General features: G+C 45.8%; 1 protein-coding gene across 3 annotated transcripts in view; it reads left to right on the forward strand.

Annotated features, from left to right (window-relative positions):
- ATG2B (autophagy related 2B) overlaps positions 1-26,478 on the forward strand; it is a 59,553-nt gene extending 33,075 nt beyond the window's left edge. For 2 of the 3 annotated variants that reach the window (XM_040412454.1, XM_040412455.1), the window contains exons 24-42: positions 256-362; positions 758-850; positions 1,050-1,120; positions 1,517-1,584; positions 2,235-2,405; positions 3,046-3,187; positions 4,099-4,301; positions 6,000-6,229; positions 7,171-7,279; positions 9,092-9,286; positions 12,031-12,132; positions 13,431-13,509; positions 14,699-14,888; positions 14,987-15,056; positions 17,291-17,373; positions 20,652-20,773; positions 24,314-24,468; positions 24,835-24,984; positions 26,041-26,478. In XM_040412454.1, the coding sequence (XP_040268388.1) occupies positions 256-362; positions 758-850; positions 1,050-1,120; positions 1,517-1,584; positions 2,235-2,405; positions 3,046-3,187; positions 4,099-4,301; positions 6,000-6,229; positions 7,171-7,279; positions 9,092-9,286; positions 12,031-12,132; positions 13,431-13,509; positions 14,699-14,888; positions 14,987-15,056; positions 17,291-17,373; positions 20,652-20,773; positions 24,314-24,468; positions 24,835-24,984; positions 26,041-26,271 (2,571 nt within the window). In that variant the 3' untranslated portion in view covers positions 26,272-26,478. Of the gene's footprint in view, positions 1-255; positions 363-757; positions 851-1,049; positions 1,121-1,516; positions 1,585-2,234; positions 2,406-3,045; positions 3,188-4,098; positions 4,302-5,999; positions 6,230-7,170; positions 7,280-9,091; positions 9,287-12,030; positions 12,133-13,430; positions 13,510-14,698; positions 14,889-14,986; positions 15,057-17,290; positions 17,398-17,742; positions 17,926-20,651; positions 20,774-24,313; positions 24,469-24,834; positions 24,985-26,040 lie in introns of those variants that run through there. The other variant, XM_040412456.1, reaches the window with a different exon arrangement.

Here is a 26,478-nt window from a genome sequence, read left to right on the forward strand (position 1 = left end):
GAGAAAAATACGGTAGTCACATGTAGTAGATTTGACACAGAAATTTCTTCGACTGAAAATCCGTTCTGAATTGGGTTGTTTGGTGGCCAGTGCATGGATTTCTGCCAGCCCCATTCAAAGAAATGAGACTGGTGCAAACATTTCTGCAACAAACCGGTCCGGTGTGACTTTACCCATAAAATAATTCAGCACCAGAAGCGACCCATGCCACTCCATGATGTTCCTTCTTTTTGTTTCCCCCCCTGTGCTCTATAGATACTGCAGTTTCTGAATATTACGGACGAGCCAGTTTTGGGCTATAACCCTCCTACCTCCATCACTACCTTCCATGTTCACCTCTGGAGTTGTGCTTTGGATTACAGGTAATAACCCTCATTAATTAATTTTCCCCAATACTGGCATCTCCTGCAAGCAGCTGAATTTACTGAGAGGAGCTGCGACCAGCCAAGTATTTCCTCTGCAGCAGGAAATATATATATAATTACATGGCGGCCATTCCCATGAATGACTATCCATGTAATAGAAGACATCTCAAATCCGCCAGGATGGGAGTTTTCCTTGCAGATTGGATTATTCTTAGCATTTTAGAATGATTTTCAAGAACTTCTTAGAGTCAATGGAGGGAAACTTAGACCGTCATCGTGGGTGCATGGCACGTTTTAGTGTATCAGTCCTTATAACAAGCTGTGCAACCCCTAAATGTTAAACCATTCATGTTTCCATTCGCTGACTGCAATGGCAATGTTTTCTTCCACAGGCCTCTCTACCTGCCTATCAGAGCTCTGCTGACTGTGGAGACCTTCAGTATTTCCTGCAGTGTCGCTCTGGATAAATCCTCCTCCAGTCTTCGGTAATCTAGACCTTTCCTTGCACCAAACATATAATTCACCAGCACTGACTAATACATTAATAGTGTACAATCCTGTCACTGTATGCACTAGCAGGAATGACCTACAGCTCTATATACATTCGTCCTGTTGTTCCACCCTTTGGGCACCAGGTGGCACTGTAACACTCTAATATGATGCTTCTATCCCCTTGTTTTTTAGGATTATCCTGGATGAGGCCGCCCTGCACTTATCTGACAAGTGCAATGCTGTGTCTGTCAACCTAAGTCGAGGTGAGAGCAATCAATGTGTTAAAGGGTCCATTCGGTATTGTTTTCTGACGTGAACTCACACCAGAAACCATAACTATTCAGAAGGCCGCCCAGTCTTGCATAAGTGAAGTTCATTTATGATAGAATGAAAGTTTATGTTTTCCAAATGTCCCTCATGCTTCAATTGCACATAACTTTTGGGATTTTCTACTTTCTGTCAGTGAATGCACACATTCTTGTTTACATTCAGAGGTTTAAATCTTAACCTAGCCTGGAGCAGGGCTGCGTTCTCTTCTCATTCACTGACAGCAAACCGATTATTATTATTATTATTTTTTTATTTTTAAAAAAGGTCAGGAATTGGAACACAGTGTATACGCAACCTCTTACTATTACTGTATTGTTTTTGTGTTGCAGATTACGTCCGCGTTCTGGACATGGGGCTCTTAGAACTGACTATACTGGCCGTGAAGTTTGGGGAAGAGGTAATTTCCTTTGCAATCACGATGGATACGCTATAAATGTCTTTGTTCCTGATGCTCCTAGCATTAATTAATACTGAGAGCATCAGACCATATTGTGGCTGTGAGGAGGGCTCAGGCGGCCCCCTGGGCATCGGCCCACCATGAAGTTTCCCTGTAGGGTCTTTGAGCCAGTCCGCCCCAGACACTTCCTGGTGTGGAGTGAGCGGACATATGCAGTCCATCAGATCAATAGTAAGACTGTGCAGGCACATGTAGGTCAGCACTGCATATAACTATTCACTCCGGCATTATGGTTATGGTGTTTGTGTGACCAGGGCACCTAGCCGCCATGGAAACCCATTAGCACCCTGTGATTGTGTTGTGGGGCACTGATGTGCCCACTTAGATGGCATGGTTACTATTGATTAAGCCATCTAGGCGGCTAAATGGTTGGGACTGGAGATGGATATCTGCTGTGTATTATAGCTGGCACATGCCACTGGTGGCACAGTTCTCGAGCAGTCTATTGGGCCTGACATTACATCCTATTGTGGTAAGAAGACTGTAATAATGTATTGATACTTCCATGTGCAAGAAGGGGTTAAGCGTTGAGGGTAATGTCCATCCACATTACTGAGATTTATTCTGGCGTTAATGCTTTCTCCTGGCAGAACAAGCCACGTTTCGAGATGTACTGCTCCAGTGATGTGATTCATATCAGGACGTGCTCCGACTCCTGCGCTGCGCTAATGAACCTTATCCAGTACATCGCCAGCTACGGAGACCTGCACCCGCCCAGCAGAGCCCAGGCTTCCCCCAGAGCACAGCAGAAAGCCAAAAAGGTCAGAACTAAATGCCTTAAAGGGTTGTTCCCATCTTGGGCTACTTTCACACTGGCGTTTTGGCTTTCAGTTTGCGAGATCCGTTCAGGGCTCTCACACGCGGTCCAAAACGGATCAGTTTTGCCCTAATGCATTCTGAATGGAGAAGGATCCGCTCAGAATGCATCAGTTTGCCTCCGTTCAGTCTCCATTCCACTCTGGAGGTGGACACCAAAATGCTGCTTTCAGCGTTTTGCTCTCCGCCTGACGAAGCAGAGCCAAACGGATCCGTCCTGGCATACAATGTAAGTCAATAGGGACGGATCCGTTTTCTCTGGCACAATAGAAAACTGATCCGTCTCCCATTGACTTTCAATGAAGTTCATGACGGATCCGCCTTGGCTATGTTACAGATAATACAGACGGATGCATGCGGTTGTATTATTGTAACGGATCCGTTTTTGCAGATCCATGACAGATCCGCCCAAAACGCGAGTCTGAAAGTAGCCTTATGTACTCTGGAGATCAGGGGTCTCCATTGTCTACGGGAATTTTCCTGGTAGCCCATTCCTATATTTATCTGAGATTTTGCACTCTGATCGGGCCGCTCACAGAGATTCTAAGGATAGGTGTCCTGGTAAAGGCTTTTGTTATGTTGCAGACTGACGCCTCTACAGGATCCAGCTCCAGGGGCCCAATGCTGGCGGAGAAAGAACAGCAGATTCTGCGCGATTTAATGAGCGACGCCATGGAAGACACGGACGTTTACCAGGATGCTGTGCCAGCAGAATTCCAGCTGAATGGTAACTCCTAATACATGGCATATAGTAGTAAGGGGAGGCAGTCGCCGATTTTCTCTTAGCCATGAAGCTCTGATCGGCTGTTTATAGACGTTTACTTCGTTTTTGTCCCTTCCTTATAAACCTAAAGGAGACCCAGTGTACTGTATTCTTAAAGGGATTTTCCAGTTTTTAGATTATCTATCCTCAGGATAGCTAATCAATATCAGATTGACGCTCCCACCAATCAGCACTTTGCAATAGCCACCAGAAAGAGCCACCTGAATATGAATAGATTGACAGCTGTGCGTTACAATTCTCCTTGTCCGAGGGGTGTGTCCCTATTCTCTCAGTACTGAGTGGACAATGTCGGACACCCCCCCCCCAACTGTTAACACCTGGAATGATACACATTCTAAGCAAAGATGCTTGAAAATTATTTCATGGGGGTCAGTTGTTACTAAAACAGAAACGTCGGGAAAGATGATAGATCCTCTTTAAAGGGGTTATCCAGTTCTAAAATGCCCCCCACAATGCCTGGGCCCCTCCTATAGATCATACTTACCCCTGCACGCACAACAGGGAAGTCCAACAGGTAAGTATGATCTATAGGAGGGGCCTGGTCATTGTGGGGGGCATTTTTAGAATTGGATAACCCCTTTAAACATGTGACCAGTCAGAAACTTGTGTTGAGCCTCCCACGTGGGCAGCGCTTGGTTGAGCTCTGTGTCCTTCTTGCTCTCATCGACGCTGCACAGGAGCCGTATACAGCAAACCGTATCAGATTCCTTTATCAAGACTTTTTCCGGAGTTACTTTAGACGCTTTAAAGCGATAATAACGAAGCGTTGTAATGCAGCCACGGGGAAAGGTATTTGCGGTCTTCAGGCTCTAAACCTCGTTCTGCCGCTTTAACAGAACTTCTTTATATCTTAGGAGTGTCCGAGAGCCGGTCAGAACTGCAGAAGGCGCCTTGCTCAGACCTTTTTCTGTTTCCTGATGAAAGTGGAACTTTATCTGAAGAATCCAGCCCCACATTCACGACGGCCGCTCCGCATCTCATCACTGATGCCATTCTTGATGCTCCACTCGAAAGCGATGACTTCTGCATTCTGTACGCTCCCAAGACGCCAGTGTCGGTACGGTTTCTGGTCCTTTACACTTGGTTTAATGCATGCACACTATTACGTACGCCCTCTTTTACTGGAGGCCATTTTTGTGTTCTTGATGGACAGACCATCTCAGAAAAATCTGAGGTTTAGTCGGCTTAAAATATTCACGTTGTTCACTAACTTTATCAAGATTCTTTCTCCAACTGGATTATTTTGTAAGGAAATAGTTCACCTAAGTTGACATGGCTTCTGTTGGGAGATGATCCCCCAAATCAGTAATGCACTTGCACCATGAAATGTGAGTCACTTAAAGGGCTATTCACTAGGATGTGCAATCGCTTTGTGATCCGTGTCAGTCCAACATCCAGGACCCCCACCAGACCTGAGAGCGCTATATGGTTTCATCCTCTTCACAGCAAAGACCAGCCACTCGCCATGCAAGGAACCGCAGCACAGCCCAGTTTAAGTGAATGGGGCCAGCTCTGGTGTCCTGCACATCCAGGTGGTCATGGGCACTGCTAGAAGGGGATGCCATGCTACAGCAGCGGGGGTCCTTCACTCTGAGGGTTGCCAGGGGGTCCCAGAGGTTGGAGCCCCACTGATTATTAAGCGATTTCACATCCTAGTGAGGTGAACAGCATTTATTGTCTTGTGACGCCTATCAGGGAGGGTGGGAAGGGGGGAGTTATTAAGCTGCAAGTGAGCAGTCCGTTCTTGAAGCTGATGTGTTGGAAGCAGGAAAAATGGCCAAGAGTAAGGATCTGAGAAAGACCATATTGTGATGTGTAGACGACTTGGTCTGAGCATCTCCAGAACAGCCGGTTTTGTGGGGTGTACCTGGTATGTAGTGGACAGTCCCTGAAGTGGTCCAAGGAAGGAGAATTGGAGGACCGATGACTTTGGTGCCCAAGGCTTATTAATACATGTGGAGGTGAAGCCTAAGGGCACTTTCACACTAGCGTTATTCTTCTCCGGCATAGAGTTCCGTCAAAAGGGCTCTATGCCAGAAAAGAACTGATCAGGCATATCCCAATGCATTCTGAATGGATAGAAATCCGTTCAGTTTGCATCAGTATGCCTTCCGTTCAGTCACTGTCAGGCGTTATGGCCGGACATACTACCAAAGCATGCTGCGGTATTATGTCCGTCCAAAATGCCGGATCTGGCATTAATTCCCATTGACTTGCATTAGTGCAAAACAACTGAAGGACGAATCCGTCCATCCGGTCTGCGCATCCGGGAAAACTGTGAAAAAGACTGCAAGATGAATCCATCCGCATGACAAGCAGAGAGACGGATCCGTTCTTGCAATGCATTTGTAGACGGATCCGCACCCGGAGCAGTCTACAAATGCTGTCAGTTGTCACACTGATCGGCGGATCCGGCAGGCAGCTCGGACGACGAAACTGCCTGCCGGATCACACGAACACTGGTGTGAAAGTACCCTAACGCGTCTAGTCCGATCGCACAGAAGTTGGGCCGAACAAGTCACTGCTGGCAATGAAATAAAAGGTGTCAGATCACACAAGGCGTCGCAACTTGCTGTGTAGCCGCCTTGTGCACAAAATGAGGTTTTAATGGTCTGGTGATCAGTGTATATTGTAACAGCCCGCCTGTAATAAGTGAGCAGTGCTATTGTTTACCATGTATGACGATGGTCCATCATCCGACGAGCAGGGTGCTGGGTATGGAGATGGGCAGGTATGATCCATGTCTATATTTCAGGATAAAGATGGAGAGCCGGCGGTGAGGAAGCTGGTCGATGATGCCATTCTGATTAAGGAAAACTATTTCAGCTCTCCTGGGAGAAAGTCTGACACCAGCAAAGCCCCCCTTAACTTTCCTGTCCCTGTCGTCCGATATGTGGTAAAAGAGGTCTCCCTAGTATGGCATCTGTATGGGGGCAAAGACTTTGGAAACGCTGCACCTTGTTGTTCTCCGGCCAAACATTACATGTAAGCATTGTGTGCAGGGCTGTGGAGTCGGTAAGCCAAAGCCCCGACTCCTCAATTTCCCTTAACCCCGACTCCCACTCTCTCATACATGGCGCATGTTTAAGAGATACCTTAATTTAAGATTTTTATCACCCTTGGGGTCCATTCACAAACCCTGACACCGGCCATGTGCGTTCTGCATTTTGCGGACCGCACGTGGCCGACACTATATCCGTGGCTGCGGACAAGAATAGGACATGTTCTATTTTTTTTTTTTTGGGGTCGCGGAATGGAAGTGCGGATGTAGACGGCACACTGTGTGCTGTCCGCATCTTTTGCGGCCCCACTGAAAATGAACGGGTCCGCACTCGATCCACAAAATTGCAGAACGGATGCGGACATGTGAATGGACCCTTATGATACAATTATCAAGCTATTTAGCTAGAACATAAAATATATATTTATTGGATAAAACTTTATTGTTTATATGCATTTAAAATGTAGATCAAGAAATAACCAAATGTATAAATAGTCTTAAAAAATATCCTACCGTTTTGTGCATGCAGCTCCTGTGCAGACTCATGTTTTATTTTAAATGCACTGGGCAATAGAATCTCATTGTTTTAAGGGTGGACATGGCTATTAAAGACACAGGGATCATAGCAAACTGTGTCTTAGTTTAGGTAGATCAGATGTGTTCTGTGGGAAGCAGTGGGTCAGTATTGCTGGAGCTATTAGTACTACTAAAGACCAAGTGATGCCACAATGAAGAGACGACCTAGACCAGGGATGGGCAAACTCGGCCCTCCAGCTGTTGTAAAACTACAAATCCCATCATTCCTAGTCTGCCTACAGCAGGGCATGATGGAATTTGTAGTTTTAAAACTGCTGGAGGGCCGAGTTTTCCCATCCCTGACTTAGACAGTAGATTTTCTATATATCATTGATTCTTTTGTGCACAGGAGCCCCCACAGCTCACCGTCAAGTACACCAACGAGGAGAGCCAGCAGTTTAGTCCGTGGTGGTCGGGGAAGGAATCAAGATTTGCTGATGGAGATCCAACTGACCAAGGTAAGACCATGTATTATAATGCACATATCCACCCATCAGTCATAGCAGCTCTGCTGGGGGTTGTCATCCGGCTTCTGTATGGTCCTGAACATTCCTTCAGGAATCTAGGAAAGCTGATGTGATAGACTGCAATAGGCAGCATCAACACCTACAACAACCTCAATATTAGGGATGAGCGAATCGACTTCAGATGAAACATCCGAAGTCGATTCGCTTAAAACTTTGGTCCAATACTGTACAGAGCAAGCGCTCCGTACAGTATTAGAATGTATTGGCTCAGATGAGCCGAAGTTATTACTCTGTGAAGTCTCGTGTGACTTTGCGTAATAACTTCATAGATTACATTTTACTGTAAAAATTACACTTTCCGGACTCTGGTTTGGTTCCAAGGCACCACTTGGAACCAAACCAGAGTTCGGGAAATGTTTTTTTTTTTTGTGGGGCGAATACTAATGAGCGCTTCCATTATGGAAGCGCTCATTAGTACCGGAGGACTAATTTACCGCTTCCTGGTCCTCGGCTGTGCAGGGCTGCGCACAGCATGAGGGCGCTCTGTGACCTCACGCTGTCTGCGCCGGTATACAGCACAGCCGACAGCAGGAGGAAGCAGATCACAGGGGCGGTGAGGAGCGGCGGCGTCCAGGAGCAGGAGAGGTACCGGTAAGTGTTTTTTTATTTTATAAAACATGAGGCTGAGGCATAATGGGGGCTAATAAGATGCCTAAGAAATGATATGGGGGCTGATGAGGCATGGGGCTCTTATCTGAGGTCTGATTGGGGTCTTATTTACATTGGGGGTCTGATTGGGGCTGTCAGCTTAGGTCTGATTAACATTGGTGGTCTGACCTGAGGTGTAATGAAATTTATATATTTTTTCTCTTATTGTCCTCCTCTAAAACTAATACGGTAATATAAAATCTTATAGCGCAAATAGTCACACATGATTAAATCCCATAATCATGATACTCAAACTAAAATTGATTTGACACCTGATTATGTAATATAAGATCTCATAACGCAAATACACAATCCTATAAAAAATAATTTACTTCTGATATAGATATGTAATTATTTTGATATAAATGACTATTATTTAGTGCTACACGTCATATCGATGTTACAATAATGCTTCTGATGGACATTGTCTGGTATTGTGCCCCATGTATTTTTCTGTATCAAATTGCCATCGTGTCGTCCTTCTTTCTAATGTCTGATCTATATTATGAATTTTGATTTAATAAAGATTTCTATATATTTTATGATGATAGTCCCATTGATCCTTTTTGTGGTGCATAGGCCACATCCGCATGGAGTTTGTATGTTTTTCCTGTAGGTGCCGTAAGGCAGCCATCTCCAACATGCTGGGGGTCGTAGTTCTAAAGTAAATATCTCACTGGGTGCATTTGCACAGGTTTCGGGTGCTGTATGTAAGTTTCGTTGCCATATTGGCCAAGAGGCATCGTGTCACTAGATACACCTGAAGCTTTCTTCAAAAGGCTTGTCCCAAGATGTAAACCTGCCTACAGTGTAGGTGATAAGGGTCTGACAGCTAGGACCGCCACTGACCATGAGGGAGGGGGTCCTTTGTTACCTATGAATGGAGCAATGGCGGCCTGTCTATCTCCGTGGGACAATACAGCACTTGGCTTATCTCCATTAGTTCCCTAGAGATGAATGGAGCAGCTTGATGGATACAGGCCAGAACACAAGATCTCAGTTCTCATGATCACTGTGTGTCCCAGGGTTTGGACCCCCACCAGACACTTTAAATCTAGACAACCCCTTTTAATGCCATGCTTTCTGTGTGCACAGGTTAGGTTCCAGCATGAAGTTTACCCACAGGCTGATGAGGTGGTGGAACGTACACTTTCCGAACAGCCAGTATCACGCCAGGTGTTCATCGTCCAGGACCTGGAGATTAGGGATCGCTTGGCCTCTTCTCAGATGAACAAGTTCCTTCACCTGTACAGCAGCAAGGAGATGCCAAGAAAAGCCCATTCTAATATGGTAAGGCCATCATACTGCCACAGGTAGGGTCCCTTAAAGGGGTATTGCATATGGCATAGGAGATCTCAGAGTAACTGTGGTCTGGTGGATGAAAAGGAACCTGATTGCCGTCTACCATATATGTATGAGGTCTCGTTTGCAGCGAGGGCCCCAAGAGACAAGGTCTAGACAATGCAAAGAGATGTTCAAGTCCTGTGAATGAAGGGGCCGCAATGCATGACACCCGGCCACCCACAGAGAACTGCAGCCAACTCCATTTACTCATCACTGTGCAGGTAAAACTTAGGCTACTTTCACACTGGCGTTTCTGGGTCCGATTGTGAGATCCGTTTCAGGGCTCTCACAAGCGTCCCAGAACGGATCAGTTCAGCACCAATGCATTCTGAATGGATAAGGATCTGTTCAGAATGCATCAGTTTGGCTCCGCTGCGCTCTGGAGGCGGACATGTCCGCATGACGATGCGGAGCCAAACGGATCCGTCCTGACTTACAATGTAAGTCAATGGGGATGGATCCGTTTTCACTGACACAATATGGTGCAATTGAAAACGGATCCGTTCCCCATTGACTTTCAATGTAAGTCAGGACGGATCCGTTTTGACTTGGCATTATTCTTTAAAAAAAAAAAGTCTAACGGATCCGTTCTGAACGGATACAAACGTTTGCATTATCGGTGCGGATCCATCTGTACAGATACAAGACGGATCCGCACCGAACGCAGGTGTGAAAGTAGCCTTAGAGGGGGACGAAGTGCTCAATCAGCGTCGTGGCCCCGTCATTCTCAGCATTGCAACATCTCGTTGTCTAAACCTTGCCTCTTGGGGCTCTCGCTGCAGAGGGGACCTCGGACACCTATGGTAAATGGCAACTCTAATGAGGTTTCTTTGCATCCACAGTTGCTCACAGATCGTCTGTCCAAGAGAATCTTACTAAATGGCAGGATATTAAAGGGTTTGTCGACCAGGGCATCCTCCATTCCTCTGGGCGCACTCCCCCCTACTGAGCTGATGGTGTAGGTCCAGTGTGGGTGACTACAGCTGCTTTATCTGCACAGGAGCTGTAGAGGCGCAGTAATGTGCACATGAAGCTCTACCAGCAGTCACTCCTCTGGTCACTAGGTGGCGCTGATGCAGGCAGGATGTATTTCCAGTAGTCTTGAAGTCCCCGTGGCAGGAATCTAAGTAATGACTTCTAGACTGACCACATCCACCCCGCAGATAAATCAGATGCTCAGTAAGCAGCAGATTAGCTCTGACCCGGGACACATTGCGGGGGAAGTGCTAGTATTTGCATCTGTGTCTGATATATTGCAGGTTTTTAACCACGAGGTTTAGATATATGAAAGTGATTTCCTTGTTTATCTTGAATTGCAGCTTACAGGACGCAGCTGCCGTGCACGGAGCGGGCCTCACTTATTCCTCCAGCTACAGCACCTCTTGTGCAGCCAGACACATTAGATAGCCTCTTGTCTGGCTCTGCTAACCCCTCCCGCTACACTTGCATGCTCAGCTGAGGATGCATCTGCTGTGACTGGATACAGGGGATTGAGCTGCTGCCAGACATCTCTAGCAGCTGAGATCCCTTAAAGGGGTTGTGCGCTCAGCGAAGAGATGTTTCAGTGCCGCTATCCGGTGCGTCTTCTGTCCTCCGATCAAGAGCTACTCTACTGGTAGCCCCGGAACGTCAGCCGGACACGGGCACTCAGTATCCCACCCCCTCAATCTTGTTCTGTCTGAGAAGGGGCCCATATGATTAGTAGATCTCACACCGCCAGATACTGCCTGTCACACGACTGGGGACAGAGTGGTGTTCGTTTGCAAATGTGTGAAATACGTACGACCACCTTTAGACAGAGATTGAGGAAAACGTGGTTAAAAAGGATATTAGAAAGTGGCAGCATTCCTCTCTTCTTCCTCCTGGAAGTGGATGACTCGTCGTTGTGCCATGTTCAGTCCTTGCAGGCCGTGTCAGACGATCTAGAGGCATACTCGCCCTCACTGATTCCCCCATTGCCAAGCTGCTCTGGTCCTTACTGTTAAGGCCAAATGGTGACCTGCCTTAACCATTTAATGGCTGGGTGGGACGCACCTGGCATCTCTAGCACGTCAAGCCAGAACAGGATCTGGGGAACAGCTGGAATTGGAGCAGCAGCAGGGGATCGTCTCTCCGCCTCGGAGAACGCTCGTGTCCAGGAGCTGTTAATATAGAGGGGACTGAGACGCTGTATCACACGTAAGGGTCCATTCGCACATCCGCAAAACATGGACACTGGCAATGTGCATTCCGCAATTTGCGGAGCGCACATCGCGGCGCTATAATAGAAATTGCGGACAAGAATAGGACATGTTCTATATTTTTGCGGATGCGGACAGCACATTCTGGCCCCGTTGAAAATGAATAGGTCTGCACCCGTACCGCAAAATTGCGGAACGGATGCGGACCCATTTTGAGGACGTGTGAATGGACCCTTACCCAAGGAGGAGAGCGGCGCTGCTCCTAGAAGAAAAATTTCCGACTCTTCTAAACCCCTTTTTAAGCACAAAAATTCAGTGATCGCACATCTTGTGTAACATCTGCGCCGTCTAGCAGGGAATGGCTCACATCTGAGTAACACTTGGCCGGACTTCACAGGGAAACACATGTTCTTACACTGCCTAGAAATACTGCTCTTGTGCGATGTTCCAGATGTTTTATTACATGAGGACAGACCACGTCTCCTCACAAAAATCTTATTTTTTTTCCAGCTCACAGTCAAAGCCTTACATGTGCGACCAGAGTCTTCCCATTCCCCACAAGAATGCTGTCTGCGAGTGACGCTCATGCCGCTCCGCCTCAACATTGACCAGGTGAACCCTGCTTCACAAGACAAGGCTGCAGATTGGAGAGGTCTCCACTAGAGGGCGCATTCTAGTCGTACACCATCACTTATGATCAATGAGGGTTTGACTTTTGTGACACTTTCACCCACTTAGTGCAGCTCTGGAGTATAATACAGGATGTAACTGAGGATAAGTGATATAATGTATGTACACCGTGACTGCACCAGCAGAATAGTGAGTGCAGCTTTGGAGTATAATACAGGATGTAACTCAGGATCAGTACAGGATAAGTAATGTATGTACAGTGACTGCACCTCTGGAGTATAATACAGGATGTAACTGAGGATAAGTGATATAATGTATGTACACCGTGACTGCACCAGCAGAATAGTGAGTGCAGCTCTGGAGTATAATACAGGATGTAACTGAGGATCAGTACGGGATAAGTAATGTATGTACACAGTGACTGCACCAGCAGAATAGTGAGTGCAGCTCTGGAGTATAATACAGGATGTAACTCAGGATCAGTACAGGATAAGTAATGTATGTACAGTGACTGCACCAGCAGAATAGTGAGTGCAGCTCTGGAGTATAATACAGGATGTAACTCAGGATCAGTGCAGGATAAGTAATGTATGTACACAGTGACTGCACCAGCAGAATAGTGAGTGCAGCTCTGGAGTATAATACAGGATGTAACTCAGGATCAGTACAGGATAAGTAATGTATGTAACACAGTGACTGCACCAGCAGAATAGTGAGTGCACCTCTGGAGTATAATACAGGATGTAACTCAGGATCAGTACAGGATAAGTAATGTATGTACACAGTGACTGCACCAGCAGAATAGTGAGTGCAGCTCTGAAGTATAATACATGAAATGTGTACTGCTGTTCAGAGGTGGATATATTCTTTTGAGGGGTTCTACAGTTATTTTTTGCTCTGCTCAGTTTAGCGCGTTATAGTTCACGTCTTTGCAGTGAACAGATTACCAGATTTTCTGAATTAATGGATGCCACATGAAATAACTTTCTCTGTGAATACCTTTTCCTTCTTGCACAGGATATGCAGGGTGTGGCCCTGTCCTGAGCTTTATTTATGAGGTCCTCCGTTTGCATCCATAACTTACAAAATAACTATTCAGCAGGTCTGTTTTTATAATCGCTCCCTGATGGTCTTGATGTTTCTGTTTTAAGGTTTCTTGAAGACAGAAACAAGTTTATGGTGGATTTGCCCTTTAAAGTCATACTTATAGCTGCTGTTCTGCATTTTGTCAATGTAAGTGAAGTGGGCGGAGCTGTGACTACATTTCTTTTCTTGTTTAGGATGCCTTGTTTTTTTTTAAAGATTTCTTCACAAGTCTTTCTGCAGAAGTGGAAATACTGGTGACTCCAGACCCTGAAGGTATGTTCAACGTCACCATAACATCAAGCTGCACAGTTATTTCTTGCAAAGACAGAGTTGATAATATGGCATCCATATCATCAGTAATTACCAGTATCATCTGAGCCTTTAAATGTATGTAAACCATCTGCTTTACTGTACATAGAGCAGTATTATAGTAGTTATATTATACAGAGAGCAGTATTATAGTAGTTATATTCTTGTACATAGGAGCAGTATTATAGTAGTTATATTCTTGTACATAGGAGCAGTATTATAGTAGTTATATTCTTGTACCTAGGAGGCAGTATTATAGTAGTTATATTCTTGTACATAGGAGCAGTATTATAGTAGTTATATTCTTGTACATAGAAGGCAGTATTATAGTAGTTATATTCTTGTACATAGGAGGCAGTATTATAAAAGTTATATTCTTGTACATAGGAGCAGTATCATAGTAGTTATATTCTTGTACATAGGTGGCAGTATTATAGTAGTTATATTCTTGTACATAGGAGGCAGTATTATAGTAGTTATATTCTTGTACATAGGAGCAGTATTATAGTAGTTATATTCCTGTACACAGGAGCAGTATTATAGTAGTTATATTCCTGTACATAGGAGCAGTATTATAGTAGTTATATTCTTGTACATAGGTGGCAGTATTATAGTAGTTATATTCTTGTACATAGGAGGCAGTATTATAGTAGTTATATTCTTGTACATAGGAGCAGTATTATAGTAGTTATATTCCTGTACACAGGAGCAGTATTATAGTAGTTATATTCCTGTACATAGGAGCAGTATTATAGTAGTTATATTCTTGTACATAGGAGCAGTATTATAGTAGTTATATTCTTGTACATAGGAGGCAGTATTATAGTAGTTATATTCTTGTACATAGGAGCAGTATTATAGTAGTTATATTCTTGTACATAGGAGCAGTATTATAGTAGTTATATTCCTGTACATAGGAGACAGTATTATAGTAGTTATATTCTTGTACATAGGAGGCAGTATTATAGTAGTTATATTCTTGTACATAGGAGGCAGTATTATAGTAGTTATATTCTTGTACATAGGAGGCAGTATTATAGTAGAATAGTAGTTTTATTTTTTTACATTTCGCTAGTCTAATCAGATATATATTTTTTCTGTTTGTAGTGCTGTTTGTCGATTCATCTTTATGCATTTTTTTTTTTTCTTTCAGTTAAAAGACCCCCAGGTTCTGACGTCACATGCACTTTGCCAAAGCATCTGAACCCCCAAGAAAGAAATCCTGTGATTTCATTTCTTGGACAGAATCAGCCGGTGAGAAATGGGGACATGAATTTTGCAGAGTTTGACGATGACTCCATGAGCGATGTCTCCACATTTGACGACCAGCCTGTGTTTTTCCGGTGTGTGGCATCTTTCTGTGTCTCATATCAGATATCACATTGCTATTAGTCCACCTCACATCCATCTTCTTCTCTAATGTTCTCTTTTTCTTATGCAGGGAGTTCAGATTTATCGCTGAGGTTCCAATAAGATTAGATTATCACGGAAAACATGTCTCCATGGACCAGGTAGGCTTGACCCCATTTGTTATGCAGTAGACACAGATAATCTACAGTGTATATTTATAAAGGTGGATTTAGAAGCGACAACTAGCAGCAGATTATCGGGAAGGAAGCGTTCCTTCTCGACAGTCGGCTGCTCGTTCAGTGGAGGCGAAGTCCTGCATTTATCATGCAGCGATCACCTCCACTGTATGAGGATGAGGGATTGCTATTGTGATCATTCATTCTTATACAGCTGCATTGTTTCTGGGAGGCAGATCGCTGTTTAGACCACCCAATGAATGAGCGTTTCACACATTTACACAAGCAGATTGTCGGGAACGAACGTTCCTGCAAAGTATCTGGACACCTTAAGATTTGATGTACCTACCTACACAAACTAGTAAGTGACTTTAAAGGGCTTGTCCATCTTCCAATTGCCACTTAAATTCCCCTCCTACTTTGCACCCTGCTGCTCAGCTTGAGCTCTGTGGGTCCACATTCTCGCATGTAAACTTCCGTCATAGACTTCGGTCATGCACAGCAATGTTTAGATGCGTGGAACAAATGCAGTGACGCACTGAGCCAGAACCGAGCACTGAGTAGGTTTTAAGTTTAGTTAAGTTTCTAGTAACAGGTCCCACTCAGTTGGGGAGAGAGGATTATTTAAAGTGCATATTTCAGCATAATCAATCCTGGTAAACCAGGCACACTGTGGGCTAGGGTTGATCATTCTGAGTGCAGCAATTAGAGGTTCTCAGAGCACTGAGAGCTTAGCTGGCCCCTTGGAGCACCACTTCACCACTCGCTGTTCTGCACGGATTGATAGGGCCAGGCGTCCACACTGCTCTGATGTCTGTCCCTGAAATGGAACGAGTACAATTGCTGTATGTGCAGTTCAGATCTCAGAGTGCTGTCCCACCCTGAGATTTGAACTGTGCATGCACTAATTGGACTCTTGCCGGCGCACGTGTGAGATTTTAGGGCCAAGCATCTGAGCAGTGAGGATAACTGGCCCTGTCAATCCGTGCAGAACAGGGAGTGACGATGGAGGAGAAGAAGAGGTGAAGTGGTGCCCAGACGGGCTAGCCAAGTCCCTCAGTGCTCCGAGCACCTCAATAACATAAAAGTACACATTTCTCTAAAATTACACCCTTGATTGCTGCAAGAGAGTTTAGGATGCTATGTAACCCTTACAGTTCTGGAATGTTTTGGATAACACTGGCAGCATTATATCAGTGTCATCTAATACATTCCAGAACTGTAAGGGTTACATAGCATCCTAAATCAATATAATGCTATGTGACCCCGTCAGTGCTGGGGAGGTCAGGCCGGGAGCTGTGCTGCGGACTCGCGGTGTGACACACGCTCATCTGCAAGGGGCCAAAGGCCACATTCAGATGGTTGTAATGTGTGCATCAGTATTGCAGCAAATACACACAAGCTAACGCCATCATAGTACAGACCGCTAGACCTACAGTCAGGCTCGGATTTGCGGCTGTAATACTGAATACTAGGATGTGTTCACATTACCTGCCTGAATGAGGCCTGAAGGCACAACGCCGAGCTGTGCAATCAGATGCTCCAGAGCAGGGATCAGCAACCTCCGGCACTCCAGATGTTCTGAAACTACAACTCCCAGAATGCTCCATTCACTTATCTGGGAGTTGTGAGAACAGCCGAGCATGTTTGCATGCTGGGAGTTGTAGTTTCACAGCAGCTGGAGTGCCAAAGGCTGCTGATACCTGCTCCAGAGTTATTTCATTGGGAGGAACGGAAGTATTAACTAAAATATACATGGCAGAAGGGTGGACAGGCCCTCTGTAATGGGGGTCGTTCAGCTAAGGAGCCGATAACCCCAGTGGTCGAAAGGGGTGTCCAATAAAAATAAACAAACACTTATACTAGTCCAAAGTGCCTCTGCCTCATTCTACCACAAGTGTCTCGGTCCCATGACTTCTGCATCCATTCACTGGCCTCAGTGGTATTATGAATGGTGTGTGACCGCTAGAGGGGTGCCGTTCAAGCACAGGTAACTGGTCACAGAGCCAAGGTAATGGGTTACGCCTTCCAACCCCCAAGAATGTCTGTCTGCTTCTAGGTCAGACAACGCCCTCTAAGGGGCTTTCTGGGTTTGGGATCTGTTCAATAACTGATCCGTCATGGCTCTGTAATGAATGGAAGCCATGCTAATGCGAACAGAGCCCGATATGGGTACATTCAAGTATTGATATAATTTTGTGTATTTTTTTTTTTTCTAGGGTACATTAACTGGAATATTAATAGGATTGGCTCAGCTGAGCAACTCGGAGTTAAAGCTGAAGAGACTCTGCTACCGGCACGGGTAAATAAAAATGATTGCTGTCAATTAAAGGGAACCTGTCACCTGGATTTTGTGTATAGAGCTGAGGACATGGGTTGCTAGATGGCCGCTAGCACATCCGCAATACCCAGTGCCCATAGCTCTGTGTGCTTTTATTGTGTAAAAAAAAACTATTTGATACATATGCAAATTAACCTGAGATGAGTCCTGTCCTTGACTCATCTCACATACAGGACTCATCTCAGGTTCATTTGCATATGTATCAAATAGTTTTTTTTACACAATAAAAGCACACAGAGCTATAGGGACTGGGTATTGCGGATGTGCTAGCGGCCATCTAGCAACCCATGTCCTCAGCTCTATACACAAAATCCTGGTGACAGGTTCCCTTTAAGGGATTGTTCTAACTTACAGAGGTAGCACTTCTTAACTGCTGTTTGTACAGTTGGCCTCTCATTCTTTTTGTATTAGAGCATCCACGCTGCACATATGACCGTTCGGCGCACTATACTATTAATGTGGTTTACCGAAAGTTGATTTGGCGCCTGTTACATCTGTATGTACAGCTTCCCCACCTAGTATTATATATTATATATTTTTAGAATACATTGTGCCATTCCTCTGGTATTCACCCTGGAAATATATGAATAAATTGACACCTGGGTTTTACCATTCCCCAGTGGCAGCAGTGACTGACAGTGATCAGGGTAATGTGATGACCTACACTTAGGATTAGTGTTGAGCGAACTTGTGTTTTCAAGTTCAGCACACAAGGTTTAGATTCGGGTTGTCTAAGAATTCAGTTATGAATTTTGCTACCACGGACCATAACTTATGGTCCGTGGTAGCGGAATCCATAACGGAATTCTTAGATAACCCGAACTTGAACCTTGTATGCCGAACTTGAAAACACAATTTTGCTCAACACTACTTAGAATAATAGGTCATCAGTATCCGTGGAAGTTTGACCCCTAAACCGCTGGCTCCAGGTCTATACAGCACCCTCCGCAGTGTAGTGGCTAGTTACTGCAGCGCTACTTCATTCAAGTTAGGCCGAATGCACACGGCCGTGAGCGGTCCGTGGTAACCCAGCCTGGATTCCTGCTGAGAGCAGGAGCGCACGGCGTCATTGGTTGCTATGACGCCGTGCGCTTCATGCCGCCGCTGCACTACAGTAATACACTCTTATAGATCATACTAGTGTATTACTGTAGTGCAGCGTCGGCATGAAGCGCACGGCGTCATAGCAACCAATGACGCTGTGCGCTCCTGCTGTCAGCAGGAATTAAGGCCGGGTTACCACGGACCGCTCACGGCCGTGTGCATTCGGCCTTAATGGAACCAGGCCCAGTCAATACACAGTGGACAGAATTGTGTAGATTTGGCACCTGTTTTCAGCACCCAGAGCTCCTGGAAACGGCTGATCAGCAGGGGTGTCAGGAGTCGGACTCGCACAGATTGACGGTCTGTCCTAAGGATAGGTAATTAGTAAGTAAGACATCTAGTTGTCAGTTTATTCATAAATTGCTAGGTGGAATAACTGAGGCATAGCAAAACAGAGTCACAAGAATAGATGCTCTAGCATTGTTTTTTCATGGGGAATGTAAGTAGTTACTATAATGGAAATGTCAGAAGAGGTGACCGCTCCTCTATAAGAGGGTCTCTATGTAAACCTGTCATCCTGTGAGAGCACAGTATGGCTTTAACATGTTCCTTTCATGGTCAGGCATCAGATTCACACAAACGCACCTGGGATTAAAGAGTTGGCCAGGATTTGAAAAATATGGCTGGTTTCTTCCAAAAATAGCACCACACGTCTACACAGGCTGTATGTGGTACTGCAGTATAATCCCATTCACCTGAATGGCGCTGAGACGAGTGAGTGTCACGCTCTGGACTCGCAGAGCACCTCCCAGCGCTGCCGGGGGTCACATAGCATTATATTGATTTATGATGCTATGTAACCCTTACAGTTCTGGAATGTATTGGATAATGCTGTCAGTGTCATCCAATACATTCCAGAACTGTAAGGGTTACATAGCATCATAAATCAATATAATGCTATGTGACCCAGTAAGTGCTGGGAGGTCAGGCCGGGAGCGTGACACTCACTCGTATGAAACCAGCCTCAATGCCACACACAACCCATGGACAGAGGTGGCGCTGTTTCTGGGAGGAGCAGGTTTGTTTTTCTTACCGTGCACAATCCCTTTAAGGCTATGACCACCTTTGCAAATAAACTTTTCATTGTTCTTCTTGCAGGTAAAAGGAAAAATGAAGCAACTTTACGATGGGGCTTGAGCAAACCTTTCCTGCCGTTTTGCTTCTACAGCTCCTTTGCAGACTATGCGTCTCCATGGTAACAGATCGGCACACAACCTGTAACTTCAGATCTTGCAGCCTGACCCCCCCCTTCCATCCGTCTGGCTAACCCACCACGTGGCCCACTCACCAAGGAAATGGGGTACACATGGAGGGAAGTCCTAGACTGCAATATGTGGTCTGTTACCATGGAGACGCAAAGTCGGCATAGGAACTGCAGCACCAAAACGATAGGACGTTTTAGTTAACATCTATAGCAGAGCTGCTTCAGTTTTTATTTTGCATTTATTGGAACATTGGAATAAATTTGGGTTTTGAAGGAAGAGCATCCTGAGGACACGGATGGGCGACCTGGTAATGTTAAAGGGGCTGTCCGGTTTCAAGAGGAAAGCAGACAACTAAAATAAAGAACAGATGGTCAGTTATCTGACAGATGCTGCAACGCTGCTTCAGTTTTCCTGGCTGCGGCGGTGACATGTCGACAACTTGTGACCGCTGCAGCCAATCACTGACCTCAGTGGTGCTCTGAAGAGGCCAGTAGTTGGCTGCAGCAGTCACTTGTCAGTGTGACATCACTGCTGCAGTCAGGAAAAGGAGAACTGGGTAACAGGTTGGGATCTGCTATGGGTCGATCCCCCTCAGTGGTATGGTTTACTCTTGAAACCAGACAACCCTTTTAGGGTATTCTGATCTGGGACATTTATGTCATATGAATAGGATATGCTATAACTGCCCAATAGGTGCAGGTCCCATCTATAAGACCGGGGCCCCGGAGTGATCGGAGAGCATGCCGCACATGCAAGGCCCCACTCCAATCAATGCTACAGGACTTTCAAAGTGGACAGCAGTGATTGGAGGGGGTCAGTCATTACTACAAACTAGGACCACGTACTGTCCCTGCTCAGACCATAGCGAGGAATTGTCACCATGTTGCTTCCTTCATAAACTACTTCTGATGCCAGTTCTCTCTTCTCCAGTCTATTAGGAGTGGATAAACTGTTCTCCTACGCCATCAATGAATGGCTGACGGATATAAAGAGGAGCCAGCTGCCCGGCATCCTGGGAGGAGTGGGGCCGATGCATTCTTTAGTTCAACTAGGTAATTCTTCATTCACTTTTTTACATATATTTTTTTTTTTTCCCAGCGTCACTGTGTGTATTATAGGGAACTGTGATCTGCAGTAATACAAGAGTAGTACAGCATATGAGGAGTCCAGATCTCCATTATTTTATTTCCCTACTGCCCCCCATTCTCCGGACCGCTGAGCTGTGCTGCCACAATGGGGAGGACTCTGCGCTGCTCATGTAACGTCAGGCGCAACCATGTACGGTATTTCTGAGCAGCTTTAAATGCCGGGGGAGAGTAGGAAAGTAAAGAGAGGTCGATCTGGACTCCTTATCTGCAGGACTACTCGTGTATCACAGCAGATCGTGGTGGCAGATTCCCTTTAAGAGTTCTAGTTTTATGTGACTAAGGCCTCATGCACACAGCCGTTGTTTTGGTCCACACCGAACCGCAGTATTTGCGGCTCGGATGCGGACCCATTCACTTCATTGGGGCTGCAAAAGATGCGGACAGCACTCCGTGTGCTGTCGCCGTCTCGTTTTGATAAAAATACCTTTTATCTAACCTGTCAATCTTGTGGATAAGGTGCCCAGGGCGTTTCTGAAGCTGCCGCCCGCCGCCGTTGGTGCCCAGCTCCTCCCCTGATCCTTTCAGCGCCGCCTGAATGTAAAGAAATCCGGCTCTCGCTCAGTGCCCCCTCCTCGTTTTCAAAGATCCCGCGCGTGCGCACAGGCCTGTGCTCGTCTTATGAGGAGGTTGAGCGAAGTGCGCGCATGCGCGCGGTCCGCCAAAAAAATACAACCTGTCCTATTCTTATCCGTTTTGTGGATAAGAATAGGCAGCTATGTCAATGGCTGTCTGTGCCGTTCCGCAAATTGCAGAACGCACACGGACGCCATCCATGTTTTGCGGATCCGCAATTTACGGACCGCAAAGCACACAACAGTCGTGTGCATATAACCTAAAGCTTGCTCACGTGAATTTGTCTCTGGCATTTCTTAACCCTTTCAGTACCGGGCCACTTTTTACCTTAAATCCCAGGCAGTTTTTTTGACAATCTGACACTTTATGTAGTAAGAACTTTGGAACACTTTTACTTATGAGAAAACAGTCTCAGAATGGTTCGGATGACACATTGTACTTCATGACAGTGGTAAATTTGAGTCAATATGTTTCACCTTTTATTTATAAAATAATCTAAAATTTACCAAAAGTAGAGAAATTCTAATACCTCATAAAATGGTTATCAATCATCATTCCCCAGATGTCTGCTTTATGTTGGCATAATTTTGTAAATGTCATAAAAAAATTTTAGGACGTTAGAAGGCTTATAAGCAATTTTTACAATTTTTTACAAAATTTCCCAAACCATTTTGCCATTTTCTGAGAGCCCTATTTTATTTTTTGGACGATTTGTCTTGAGTAGGGGCTCATTTTTTGCAAGATGAGATGACGATTTGATTAGTACCATTTTGGGGTACATAAGACTTTTTGATCACTTGGTATTACACTTTTTGTGAGGCAAAGTGACCAGAAAATTTCTTTTTTGACCCTTTTTTTTTTTTTTTTTATCGCGTTCACCTAACTGGGGTGGATCTTGTAATATTTTTATAGAGCCAGTCGATACGGACGCGGTGATACCTAATATGTATACTTTTTCCTTATTTTTTTTTCTGCAAAACTTTTCTTTTTTAACTTATTTTTTTACTTTTTTTTGTCCACTTTGAGACTTCAGCTTTTGGGGGTCTGATCCCCTTTACAATCCATTACAATACTTATGTATTGCTATGGGGCCCAGTACAGCTAATCATGTCTCACCATCATCAGCCCTATTAACCCCTTAGGGACACATGACATACCGGTACGGCATGTTTCCCGAGTCCTTAAAGGGCTTCTGTCACCCCACTAAAGTGATTTTTTTTTTTGGGGCTAGTTAAATTAGTTATATAGCGATATATGAAAATATAATTGTGTTCCTTACTTTGATCCAGCAGTTTATTCAAAAAAACGAAGTTTTATCATATGCAAATTCGGTCTCTACCAGCAAGTAGGGCGTCTACTTGCTGGTAGCTGCTGCCGAAATCCGCCCCCTCCTCTTGTTGATTGACAGGGCCAGCCGGGATCTCCTCCTCCGGCCAGCCCTGTCGGCGTTTCAAAAATCGCGCGCCTGTGTTGAATCGGCGCAGGCGCTCTGAGATGAGGAGGCTCGTCTCCTCAGAACTCCCTCAGTGCGCCTGCGCCGATGACGTCTTCTATTTCGGTGATGTCATCGGCGCAGGCGCACTGAGGGAGTTCTGAGGAGACGAGCCTCCTCATCTCAGAGCGCCTGCGCCGATTCAACACAGGCGCGCGATTTTTGAAACGCCGACAGGGCCGGCCGGAGGAGGAGATCCCGGCTGGCCCTGTCAATCAACAAGAGGAGGGGGCGGATTTCTGCAGCAGCTACCAGCAAGTAGACGCCCTACTTGCTGGTAGAGACCGAATTTGCATATGATAAAACTTCGTTTTTTTGAATAAACTGCTGGATCAAAGTAAGGAACACCATTATATTTTCATATATCGCTATATAACTAATTTAACTAGCCCCAAAAAAAAAAATCACTTTAGTGGGGTGACAGAAGCCCTTTAAGGACACATGACAATACGTGTCATGTGTTGACAATACATGTGTTGTTCTGATCACCGGCGGGCAGTGATCAGAACAAGGTGCCTGCTCAAATCATTGAGCAGGCACCTCGGCTAAATGCGTGAACCCCCCCGTGGTGTCTGCCATCGCCGCAAACCGCAGGTCAATTTAGACCAGCGGTTTGCAGCTTTTACCTGGTGCGGCGGTGGTGCCATCAGGTCCCCGTGGGGGGGGGGGGGGGGGGGGGGGGCACAGGCCTGTGCGCACGCGCGGGATCTTTGAAAAGGAGGAGGGGGCACTGAGCGAGAGCCGGAGGCGGATTTCTTTACATTCAGGCGGCGCTGAAAGGATCAGGAGAGGAGCTAGGCACCAACGGCGGCAGCTTCAGAGCTTCAGAAACGCCCTGGGCACCTTATCCACAAGATTGACAGGTTAGATAAAAGGTATTTTTATCAAAACGAGACGGCGAATTTATGTTATAACAACACCTTTGTAATCACAAGGGCGCCATGGAGAGAACAATACTTTTAAAAGGGGGGGTTAGAAAGTGGTGACAGAGTCCCTTTAAGGTGAAATAGGGCTGATTCCTTAAGGGGTTAAACCAGGCGTGCCACCGGGTAAGGTTGATCATGGTGAATAAAATTAGCTCTTTTTTGCTGCAAAATGATGTACAGTTGCAGCATAATAATTATTACATTTATTTTTCAGCAAATAAGGTAATGAGAGCACCAAGGGGCTGGCCTAACCCCTCTGTTTAAAACCTTGCTCCAGCGAGACTTCATTGGCACATGCGCAGCTGATGTCGGGATGCTCTCCCCACTGACATCTGCACTGCGCCAATAGAAAGCACGACATATCCGTACAGGACACGTGTACATATAACTAATACTCCTGGCTGCCTGTAGATTGGGGTCTGTCAGCGCCTCACACTGTTTGTCTGGTTTCAGTCCAAGGTCTTAAGGATTTGGTGTGGCTGCCCATAGAGCAGTACTATAAAGATGGCCGCATTGTTCGAGGCTTTCAGAGAGGGGCTGCGTCATTTGGCACATCCACCGCCATGGCTGCTCTGGAACTGACCAACCGAGTCGTGCAGACCATACAGGTATCTCCTTCCTGCTGTTGCAAATAACCATTCACAGATGAAAAGAATTTCCCCACCGTGGACACGTATGTCATATACACAGAAGTGAGATGTCCACCTATAGGGAGGGCGGGAGTCCCTGGACGTGAGGTCTGTCTCTTGAGGCGGCCATCGCATTAATGAAATAGTGGCTGTGCCATTTGTGCAGCCATCGAACCTGGAATCGCTGAACTCCTGTCCTGCTGGTAGGTGGAGGTCCCAAGGTGGGCGACCACGTGGTCTCTCCTGTGGTTATGCCATAAATGCCTATGGTGGGACACTCCCTTTAAGAAGCTCAAACAGTTTCATAACACAGGTCTGTCTTTCTATCCACTCCCGTTCTCTTAGGCTGCTGCAGAGACCGCCTATGACATGGTGTCACCTGGACCAAGTCCTGTAGAATTAAGAAGAGCAAAGCGATTTTCTCACCATAGGCTGGTGCATCAACCCGTTGACCTACGAGAAGGCGTCGCGAAAGCTTACACCGTGGTTAAAGAGGTAATACTGCATCTGGAGAATATGACATTTTCTGTTCTATGTGCATTGATTCCTTTTTAAGATCTCTGCTTCTGGTCAGTGAATAGGAACATTGTTTACATTCAGATGCAGGAAATATGTCCTGATCACACAAGTGCTTGCTTTAGAGCGGGTCCTGGGGGGATGAAAGTACCGTCAGCATATGGTTTTACCTCCAGTCACCATGGCTCTCAAATTGATTGTTGGCGGCCACATGACTTTGCAGCTAAACAGTTTGGTTCAGGCTTCTTAGTTTTGCAGGTAAAACTGCAGTTCACTTGCAAAATTATGTGGCCAATAACGATGTGAGCTTCCCCTTGTAACAAGCCCTGCACCGTGTGAGCGCGACATGACTGGGACCGATTTTCATCTGAATGTCAACAGTGAAGGTTCACATTCAGCGACTGCAAGAAGAGATATTAACAACTGAAGAATTCAAGGAGTCTTGTGGTATTTGATATTGATGACCTATCCTGATGAAACAGTATCAATATCTAGATTGGTGGTGTCTGACGTTCTGTACCCTCACCGATCAGCAGGATAGGTCATCAATATCTGTAACCCGGACAACCCCTTTAAGCATTGAGCTCACTGAGCATGTGTCACAGCTACAGTAGGGCAGTGAAATGTATATACTGATGACCCATCCTTTGGATAGGTCATCAGTATCTGATTAGTGGGGGGGCCTGACACCCGGGACCCCCGCCAATCAGCTGTTTGAGAAGGATCGGTGCTTGCTGCTCACCAAGCAAACGTACATGATGTCATCCATCACAGGGACAAAGACGTGGTCACATGACTACAACTAGAACATTGGTTCACATTTCTATAAGCCTCATTCAGATGAATGGCACAGTTGAATAAATTTCTGCAAAAAATCTGCCCCTTTTTGAATTCACCCTAAGAGAAGCCCCCCCAGCACGTTAACATCACTTTTGATATTGCTTTTCTGTCTAGCCTTACCTTTGACTATAATCATGGCGTCTCCTATGCTCCAGGTTGCCCCCAAACACCTCTTTTTCCATATTGTTCTTCCAGGGGATCACAGACACGGCTCAGACCATCTATGAGACAGCAGCTCGCGAACACGAGAACAGAGGGGTCACCGGCGCAGTGGGCGGAGTCCTCCGACAGATACCACCCGCTGTTGTCAAACCACTTCTAGTCGCAACGGAAGCCACATCAAACGTGCTGGGTGGAATGAGGAACCAGATCAGGCCTGACGTCCGGGAGGAAGAGTCACAGAAATGGAGAATAGAAGAAGGATAGAGCGGAGAGCTGGCGGAGCGTGCGGACATACAGCAGGGTGAATACTGTGACCCAAAATTACCAGGCTGGCTCAAATTAAGCTTTTTTTTTTTTTTTTTTGGCTCAGGAACGGGTGACTCTTACCTACCACATTTGGAACCTACCTGGGTGCACTGACATATGCAGCTCAGCTATCATGGCTCCTCAGCTTCAGCTCCCTCCGTGAAT

Source organism: Bufo bufo, chromosome 11, assembly GCF_905171765.1.
Source record: "Bufo bufo chromosome 11, aBufBuf1.1, whole genome shotgun sequence".
In the NCBI taxonomy this organism is placed as follows: domain Eukaryota; kingdom Metazoa; phylum Chordata; class Amphibia; order Anura; family Bufonidae; genus Bufo; species Bufo bufo.